Source organism: Aphanomyces astaci (genome assembly GCF_000520075.1).
Source record: "Aphanomyces astaci strain APO3 unplaced genomic scaffold supercont1.82, whole genome shotgun sequence".
Lineage (NCBI taxonomy): Eukaryota > Oomycota > Saprolegniomycetes > Saprolegniales > Verrucalvaceae > Aphanomyces > Aphanomyces astaci.
This window is the reverse complement of record NW_009798345.1, coordinates 199,084-208,706: the sequence shown is the minus strand read 5'-3', so window position 1 is coordinate 208,706 and position 9,623 is coordinate 199,084. Positions and strand designations below refer to the sequence as shown.

General features: G+C 49.6%; 4 protein-coding genes across 4 annotated transcripts; 3 read left to right on the top strand and 1 right to left on the bottom strand.

The window, feature by feature from the left end:
* Positions 1–477: 477 nt before the first annotated feature.
* On the top strand, positions 478–1,357 carry H257_16232 (hypothetical protein; the record flags this gene model as incomplete). Its single annotated transcript, XM_009844596.1, has 5 exons — positions 478–510; positions 805–882; positions 937–974; positions 1,021–1,228; positions 1,271–1,357. 5 exons carry the CDS (start codon positions 478–480, stop codon positions 1,355–1,357), a joined length of 444 nt encoding a protein of 147 aa, XP_009842898.1.
* A 144-nt stretch (positions 1,358–1,501) lies between these two features.
* H257_16231 (hypothetical protein) lies at positions 1,502–1,903 on the top strand (the record flags this gene model as incomplete). Its single annotated transcript, XM_009844595.1, has 2 exons — positions 1,502–1,661; positions 1,716–1,903. The coding sequence occupies 2 exons, from the start codon at positions 1,502–1,504 to the stop codon at positions 1,901–1,903; spliced, it is 348 nt and encodes a 115-aa protein (XP_009842897.1).
* A 2,127-nt stretch (positions 1,904–4,030) lies between these two features.
* Positions 4,031–6,079, top strand: H257_16230 (hypothetical protein). The gene has a single exon (XM_009844594.1). It carries the CDS (start codon positions 4,047–4,049, stop codon positions 6,000–6,002), a length of 1,956 nt encoding a protein of 651 aa, XP_009842896.1. The 5' UTR covers positions 4,031–4,046; the 3' UTR covers positions 6,003–6,079.
* A 264-nt stretch (positions 6,080–6,343) lies between these two features.
* Positions 6,344–8,965, bottom strand: H257_16229 (hypothetical protein). Its single transcript, XM_009844593.1, has 7 exons — positions 8,307–8,965; positions 8,115–8,241; positions 7,938–8,063; positions 7,822–7,892; positions 7,694–7,760; positions 7,352–7,612; positions 6,344–6,862 (listed from the first exon to the last, which is right to left on the bottom strand). The coding sequence occupies exons 1-7, from the start codon at positions 8,834–8,836 to the stop codon at positions 6,419–6,421; spliced, it is 1,626 nt and encodes a 541-aa protein (XP_009842895.1). The 5' UTR covers positions 8,837–8,965; the 3' UTR covers positions 6,344–6,418.
* Between the last annotated feature and the right edge of the window lie 658 nt (positions 8,966–9,623).

The window sequence follows — 9,623 nt, the reverse complement described above, 5'->3', positions numbered from 1 at the left end:
TAACCTGGACGGGGCCCTACCGAGTCAAGGAAGTGGGCGAATTCTCCGTCGTTTTGGAGCACTTGGTGACCCACGAACTGCGGGAAGCGCACACATCAAGAATCAAGCTCTACGCTGAAGACAGCTTTGAAGTGACCGAAGAAATCCTCGAACACGTTTCCGAGCAAGGGATCATGCTGAAGGTCAAGTCCATCGCGGGACGCAAGTTTGTCCCGGATGTGAAGCCTTCATGCTGGAAGTGCTTTGGGAAGGTTTTGAAGATATCGAGTCCTCATGGGAACCGCTGCAGAAGCTCATGCATGAATGCCCAGCCGTGGTGAGGAACTGCGTGGAAGGCGTGAAGACAGCGAGCGAAGGCGATGCATTACTCAAGGCGATGAAGCAAGCGAAAGCGAAGAATTAGCGAGGCCCAAGTGTGTCCGGCGGGACATGGCTTGGGGTGGGTGTTGTGGTGGGCGACTTAATCCAAGTCCCGCCATGACACAGGTGGGCCTCAACCGAGGCCACCGGGTGCCGACCCTTGGCGAACCGACACGAAAAGGCATAGTATTACTAGTAGTATTACTAGTAGTACTAGGACGTAGAAAACAGAACACCTGTCCCAGCCAACTGCCAGAATCTCACTCTTGGTTCTGCAACGTCGTGCTAACGTCAAGTCAATCAAGTGTGTGGTTTGCAGGGAGTCGGCACTCCCCCATTTGGTTGTTTGTGTTGGCACTGGCGTGGGAAACAAACACACCAACATTCACAGGTCAACGAAAACAACTTGGGCACCCAATCGAAAAGTTGGCGCCGTGTGTAAAGGCCCTTATCCGAGACGTGCGGACGTACACTGACAAGTGCAACGGGTCGTTGCGACCGGTGCCCATCGCTCGCGACAACGTCGATATCGATACCTCTTTGCACCCCCGTGCTAGTTGACTCGACTACTACGAGTGCCCCAAAGACGGCAATGAAAACACCCGAGCGGAATGGTACGACCCAACGAAGGAAAACCATTTCAAGGTGCGAACAACATAGGATTGGGTTCAACCCATATCTCGAATGCGACACGACCATCCACGTCACGAACGAAGTCTCGAAGGGGCTGCAAAAGCTCGTGAGTGACTACAAACAATCGAAATACTCGCGCCCGATTGTCTTGGGCGAGTTTGGGTGCATTAAAGTCGTTAACACCGTCAGTGGCATCGAGCAGCAACGCAACTTTTACGACGTACGCTGTTACAAAGTTTGACTAGTGCTGACTTGACATGATGTGTGATCGGCCAAGTGGATGAACGAAGCGCCAGACATGACCGAGTACGTCGTCAGGGGGATTGCGTTTCGAGTACAGTGTCGAAAAGGCAAACTTGATTGACAAGTCTGGTATGGAACCAAACCATCAATGAATGCTCAGGTATGATCATATGTCCATAGCAACACCTCCATTTGCGGCTGCGGACCCTGGTCGGTGTGGCATCGGGTATTTTACCCCAGACGACTGTGACCACGAGGGCGTTCCATGCAAGTACAACAAGTACCCCGAATTCAGTTCTTGGCCGATGCGTTCAAGACCACCAAGCCGTCCACGGTCAACAGCAAGTCGTTCGTGCCGACTCGAACCACAACGATGACTTGCCCTGCCAACTTCCCCACCGTGGCGTTGCCCCCAACCCGCAAAGGTAAGGATTCCGACGCCGAGATATCACTCATGAGGATGCATGGTGGTGGTGTAGTCCCGATTCTGGAGTGCTCAGTGTACCAGCCAAAGTGCAACGGAGGTCTCGCCAACAAGCAACAGCGGTACATGCCCGACAATACGACCGGGGTGGCCAAGTTGCAAATGGATTCGAACTTGGCCTTTAAATTCTTCCCCATCGATCGAGCCATGTGGATGGACTACAATCGAAGGGACGATTTATAGTAAAGTGGTGGCAATAATGATATGACAATGCACGATTTCATCGGTTCCTCTTCTGTGATTGGTCAAAACGAAGCAAAAAGCTAGCCAATCATCACAAAACATGGCAGATGCCCAGTGACAACCATGGTTTGGTCGTCAGTGGTGGAGGACTCGAGATATTGGCGGGAGATTGAAATGCCGCGGGAAATAAAGATATGACACTCTCAGTCAAAACTCAATTGGAAGCACGCAGCACACGCGAAACTAAGGTAAAATGGATTTGAACAACATGTGCTGCCACCTACCACATTGCATCAACCATGACTGGCCCATAGACGACAACATCATGCCCAGAGGTCAACCTCTGTCGGACGACGAGAAGATCGAGGTCCTTGTGCTCCACCGAGAAGACCACTCGGTCAACTACATATCCAAGTAGCTTGGGCGCTCACGTGGGTGTGTGCAAGCATTTCTGAGCGATCCGACAGCGTACGGGACAGCGAAGTCGACAGGACGACCGTCCAATGTGAGCAATGCCATGCACCGGCGTCTCATTCGTGCTGCCCGCACGGGCAAGTACACAGCGGACGAGCTGGTGGAACGACATTCCTTGCCCGTGGGACGCCGGCGTGTGTGCCAGCTGCTCAACAAGAGCGGAAAGCTCAAGTACAAGAAGCGACTTGCCGCGCCAATGATGACACGGGCCCACGAGAAGGCGCGTGTGAAGTGGGCTGCCGAGGCACGTCACTGGGGCCCCAAGTTTGGCGACATCGTTTGGTCCGACGAGAAGAAGTGGAATCTGGACGGGCCAGACGGGTTCAACTACTACTGGGCCGATCTGACCCGACGCCGTGAGCACTTTTCGAATCGTCAGAATGGTGGTGGAGGCGTCATGGTCTGGGGCGGCTTTAGCAGGCGTGGCAAGACCGAGCTGGCCTTTCTGGAAGGTAAACAGAATTCGGAGGCGTATATTGGGACACTTTCCAACTACATGCTGCCATACGCCCACTGGAAGCATCTCAACGAGTACCGTTTTCAACAAGACAACGCTTCCATCCACACGGCTGGATCGGTGTCTGAGTGGTTCAAGGAGCCAGAAGTGGCTGTCGACGTGATTCCGTGGCCTGACAGGTCCCCGGACCTCAACCCAATCGAATACCTTTGGGGCATCATGTCCCGAAAGGTTTACGACAATGGAAGACGGAAGTTTTCGACCAAGGCTGAGCTGATCGACTGTGTTCGCCAAGTTTGGGATGAGATTGACATCTCGTTGCTCGAAAAACTTGTCGATGGCATGCCTAAGCGTTGTGAATTAGTTTTGGCGAGCAAGGGGCGCAAAATTAATCACTAAACATGGATTTTTGGTCATGTGTCATATCATTATTTCCACGTGAATTTGGCTGATTTGTGCTGTGTGCTGGATAGAAGTGATTTGAAATCAACTGAAAGTATTCAAAATGCTCCTCATGTGTGTCCTTTGTATTCGTGGCGGAATTGAAGTCATCAAGGCAATTCTGACTGATACGTGCTCGAGAATATAGCCTGTCATATCATTATTGCCACCACTTTAGCACATGCAGCAGCGCTTGAACTCGACGTGGAACTGGCTCTCAAGCATCGGATTAGTAACTACGTAGAGGGTGACAGATCATGGTTTGGATAAGCTTAACGTTACTCTGATTGACTCACGGGGCTCGATAAAATTGCTGACAAACGCTATTAACATTAGGTACATAAATGGCGTGGGCAACGCTGGTTGTCGTTAACCCACACTCGTTGAGGCAATGCGTTTCCGTCGTGAAACCATTTCGGCGTTTCCATGTACAGTAGTATTAATAGTATAGGAGCTTCGATCCCTCAATCCTTTTCAAACAACAAACCTGTCGCAGCACCACAGCTTACTTCTTGTTCAAACACATGCGCCTTGGAAATGGACTCGAGTGGTGCAATGTGAGTGCCGTGGTTGCCTCTTCTTGAACTTGACCTCCATGAAAGAGACAGTGGCCGACACCTCGATGTTCTCATCGAATCATGACCCACCCGATGTCGCAACGTTTTGATTTGATTGGCTCATGATTTCACGAATAACGCAATTTGATTGGCCAGAGATTTAAATTCGCTTTCCTGCCAGTTGGCAGTTTCGAATTTGCGACGAAGGCGAGAGATGTCGATGACACTGTTCTGCGCCATTGTCAACGACGGCAACGCGATGGAGGTGGAGGTTCATGCGAGTGCTTTGGTGGCCCAATTGAAGAAGTTAATCGCGAAGGAGATGCAGTACCCGTTTCCTGCGTATGAGCTGACGCTCTACTTGGCGAAGTTGGCCGATGGCGAGTGGTTGCAATGGAGTGACGAGGCCGTTGGCAAGTTGAGGACACATGAGGTGACTGGAGTTATTAAGTCCCTGCTGGCCAACAGAGAAATGGACCCGACTTCTCAATTGGACAATCCAGCATTCAACTTCCCCTCAACCGACTCCCAGCAAGGTAGACGAATCCATGTCTTGGTGCGTGTTCCATCCGCGCGATGGGACGAAGTGCGTCCACACAAGAAGCACAAGGTGTCGAGCACGGACAACGACGACGAAGAGAAAGATGAGGCCGTCGAAGGCGTGCAAGGCGCGACGTCCATCCCTCCAGACGTGATTGCATCGATTGAGGGGCGACTGGGACTCTTAAACTCGCAGGACGTTGGTGGTGGCGTTGAACTGGGCATTCACCTCATCGAGCCGGATTTCCCCCAGTGGTTTTTCATGCGACAGGCGACAAAGGACGTCATCAAGACATGCAACGCCCTAGAGCGGGTTTTCGTGGTGCTGAAAGGGTCGCCTGGCGTTGGCAAGAGCATGCTGGTGCTGCTGCTGGCGTTCTACAAGGCCTTGTGTCTCAGAACACCCGTCATGTTGATTCGGAATCGCAAGGGGCCAGGTGGCGGAACTTCCATGTTGTGTCTGGACCCAGTGAACGCGAAGTACTGGCGGAAACATGATGCCACGATCGAAGAACTCAACGGCTTTCGCCGGCGTTACAAGGGGTTTGCTCTGTACCTGGACGGATTCGACAAAGCCTTCGTTTTCAAGCACGGTCTGCAAGAGTTTCGGCTGCTTGCGACGTCCGGGCAGTATCGATTGAAGAGCGACGACGTGCCTCACTATCGGCTCTGCGTCGTGCCATTTTGGTCCAAGCCGGATTTGATCGCAATTGGTCGCCACGAGGGTTGGGACGAAGCTGCAATCAACGACAAATACTTCTACTCGGGTGGAAACTTGCGGCACTTTTTAATGCCTCAACACATTGCAGAGGATGTAGTCATTGCAGCTACTGACTCGATCGTTCCCGGCATGACCATACATCTCGAATCCCAGCACGGAGCTACATCGCCGCATCAAGTTGATACCATTCGAATGACGGGAGTCCAGCCAATGGACCCAGTCACGGATTCGAATGCCGATGGAACCACGAACAACTACGTGAGAATGGGGCAGTGGTTTTATGCGATCACGTCGGAGTACGCGTTGCGGCGACTTGCCCAGATAATCCCGCCAAGCGAATTCCAAGCCATATGGTTGACGGGCCACAACCTTGGAGACGGCGTGTTGAAGGGCATCGCGTTTGAGAATTACATCCACAACCTCGCCATGCAACTCAACAAGATCGACCTGAAAGTGCTCGAGTACCGGCCCAAGCTGACGGCGGGTGTCGCCAGTGTGTACACTGACGAGGCGTTTGAGGCAAAGGCGCCGAAGACCAGTGGGAACAACACCGTCGAGTGCGATGCAGCCATGGTCAGTATGGCGAGTTCGCCCGTGGACTACTGGCGCCCCTACACTCGCAGTTTGCCGACCATCGACTGTGTTGCCAAACTGACCATCAGTGGGCAGGAATGGGTGGCTTTGATCCAGATCACCACGCGTAACACCCTCAACATCGATGTGGAGGCGCTTGAAGCGTATGCGTCGCACTTTCCGCAATGGAAATGCTGCTACATTGCATTGGTGCCAGACAAGGAGACGTGCGATGGGTTTCGGCTTTCTCCAGTCGAACCTCACACCGGTGTGCCGCTGAAGGTGGCATACATGCCAGCCTGGAGCGCCTTTGCAGCCACAAAGATAGAAAAGTAGTAGTAACGTTAATCTCTAAAGACTGTTGCTTTCGAATTACTACGTAACGTTTGTAAGTAAACATCGTCCAATGTCACACTAATTTCATTCACACACTAATTCAATGTTGGACAAGTATATTCAACCAATCAGAACTACAGCGTGATATTTTGGAGCGAATTTACAATAATATGAAAAATACATTTTTTTAAATTGTTGAACTGACTACGGCCTATTTCGAAGTATATATATTATTACACTAGTATGTCAATTCCACACTACTTAATACAGTACGACACCCCTTGCAGTGTTCATTAGCCCTCCTCCTCGTGACTACTTCGAAGTACAGTACATACTCGGTAGATTCGAATACACATGCAACTTATCTTTATAAACGGATGCATATATTTCGAGGAGAGCTCGGTCGATAGATCCATTCAATTGGGTCTTGCTTGAGGTTGCTGCTGATCTCGTTGGATTGGGAACGGGTGCGCTTCCGTGTTGAACACGTACTTGTACAGCGGGATCGTTTCTTCGTCTGAAAAAAGCAGGTAAAAGTACTTGAGTGTCTCGGCCATGAAGAAGCTGTCCATCGTCGGTCGAAAGAACTTTGTCGCAGATGTCTGGTCCACGTTGCCCACGCTCGAGTACCCGCCCGAGTCGAGCCGGGCATTGCGTTCAAAGGCATCGAAAATGAGTTTGCCCCACGCCCGGTAAGTCTCGTTCTTGGTCACGCGGTACATAATCATGAGGCTTTCGACTGTCTCGGGCCTGAGGATATTGAACGCGTCCTGCGGGTGCACTTGGATATCGTCCGCCGTCGTTGCGGTGTTGAAGTAGGCGATTTCAGGCGCCATTTTCGACCCCATTTGGTTGTACATCTAACAGGATTCATATAATAGTATGTAGATTCATACTATCCACAAGAGGATTGATAACATGAAAAACAGTGCAACACCAACAATATTGACATGAAAGTAAAAATAGATTTAAAAAAAAGAGTGAAATAAAAAACGAAGGTGATATCAAAAAAGGTCGAAATCTTCACAAAAAAGTTCTAACAAATCGGCAAAAAGTAAAAATCCTCTGTCTGGATCCAAAATTTGGAGAATTCGAAATTATTGCCAAACATTCGGGTTTTGGCCCTGAAAGTTGGCCATAACTGTGATTGTTTTTTTAAAATTAGGTTGATCCACATCGTCAAAAAGTACGTGAAAACCAACTTCTTGGAATTGCTTTACCAAATTTTCGAAATATTTTAATTGGGCAGAAATATGTGGAGGTGTGCTCCTAAATATAAAAAATATGCGACAGAGTTTCCAAAATCATAGCGACACACATTCACGCCATAGTGGGATGTGTACACACACCTGAAAACACGTGTGCACCAACTCTTGGGCCAGGGTCAAGTGCGACCGCGGCATGCCGTTCACGTAGCCCAAGGCCAGCATCCCCGGCACAAAGCACACCAAATGGTCCATCTTGGGCGAGAGCCCGCGGGCGGTGTCGAGTTCGCCGAGAAAGAGCCAGTTGGACTTTTTCGTACGACCGACGAGGGTGGTCATGATGCCGTTCACGGCGTTGATGTACATGTCCTTGTACTTGGTCGCTTTCTTGTCGGAAAAGAGCCACTAATATAACATGTGTACATTACATTGTATTTTAATACTACACAATAGTACAATATCAACAGAATGGATCAAGTACAGTACTTGTTTGAGCAGGTACTCGTAATAGCTGTCCCCGCCCGCCCCAAGTTTAATCACACCTCGATGGATTCTAGCCACGTTTTGAGATATTGATATTATATATATATATATATATATATATACATCCTTACTTGCCATTGTGGCTATCCACGATCACAGGCAGCACACCTGTGGGGAAATCACGTGCCACAATCTCGGCCACCTAGTAGGACCAAGTCAACTTCAATAGTAGTATTACTACTAGTACCTTGTCCATGAGGAGTTCAACTGTATCGTGGTACTCCGTTTTGCCCGTCAACTGCGCCAAGTACTTGAACTCCAACTGAATAGTCGTGAACTCCGCCACGTAACTGGAGTCGCTCGTCGATCCATCCTATCGGACCCCACTTAGTGTAATATAAGGCCCACCCTGTCCTCAACGTACGACGAGACTGACGAGCGACAGCGGCAGCGCCGTCTCGTTGAGTCCTCGGTGCAAACGCGCTCCCAAGTCGTCGGCCAGGGTCAACAGCGCTGGTCGACCGCACAATGTGTACGCGGACAAGAGGCCTCTGTCACACACAGTTAAGAAGATGACGTGGGAAAGAGAGTCCATATGAGCGTATGGATGCAGTACCCGAGGTTGCGAATGGTGGTTTCAAAGATGCTCACTCTGGGCGGCAGAGGGAACCGCGCGGCCAGGTTCGATTCGGCCCAGTCGACGGCCTCGTTGAATTCGTCTTGAAGTCCCATAATGTACAGACTGTCCAGTGAATCCACGAGGGAGATGGCCATGTCGTGACCCGGCAACCCGTCCTTGACCATGTCCTTCACGTTCAACGAATCGAACCCAAACGCATGTTTGCGGTAGGCACCCCATGCCCAGGACATGGCAGCAGTCACTTGGCGCTGCATGTTTGTATCGTTTGTCAACGTGGGCATCGCGATGAGGGGATGCAACGTCTCACTGGGTGTCACCACTCGCCTTGACGTTGCGGTAGCATCACGCGCATTGGCGTCGGCGGCATTGACTCGACGGAGCGCTTTGTTCTTCGGGATCAAGCCCTCCAGCATTCCGTACTTGGATGCCAAGTACATGACGTTCAGGAAGCAGCAGATGGCCCCAGCCACAAGGACCCACTGGTACCTTGAGCTCATCACGGCCATGATCACAACAAACACACGGCGTCACCAGCGTGTGCAATAATTCGGCCCAAATTCCTCCAAATATTTGCTCAAATATTTCACAAATTATAGCGATTTCTAAATTTCCATTAACCAGAAAAAGCAAGGTGAAACAGGCAAATATTTTTGTAAAGGTGAACCACCTTGCGAATTCCATAAATAATTCTGAAATTATAATTCTGAAATTGTACAGTTTCAATTAAATATATCTTCAAATTTGTATTGATGATTTTTATTTTTCATGTGCCTGTTTCTTTTTGGACAGGTCACCTTGCGAATTCAAAATTCAATTTGTCCAATCAGATGCCGTGAAATTACAAAAATCGCTGCATAGATTCATCACACCCTGTTGCGATATATTCTACACTTGTGATGGCGGTTGATGCAAGGAGCACTGAGATAATTATGTAGGCTGTGTATGAGAGCAAGATCATGCGATGTGGTATTCAGGACTCGGTCAATTCTAACAGGTCTCGTTTCACCACTTGGCTACTAACCCAATGAAATTGGCCATCCCTCATTCCACATCAGTCCCAATTTATGATCAGTGTATGGTGCATTTCAACTAAAGACTACAAAAAAATGCCTTGTCTTTCGACAGCTATTCCAACGTTGTATTGATATGTTTTAGGAAAATAAGCCGTAATAACGATAGAACTGGTCAAGACCAACAGAAGTTACGGTTCAAAATTTCGATTGGTGAAAAATTGATCGAGTAATAGAATTTAAACCAACCAGCCTTTTTGTATGGAAATATATGGAGCCAGGC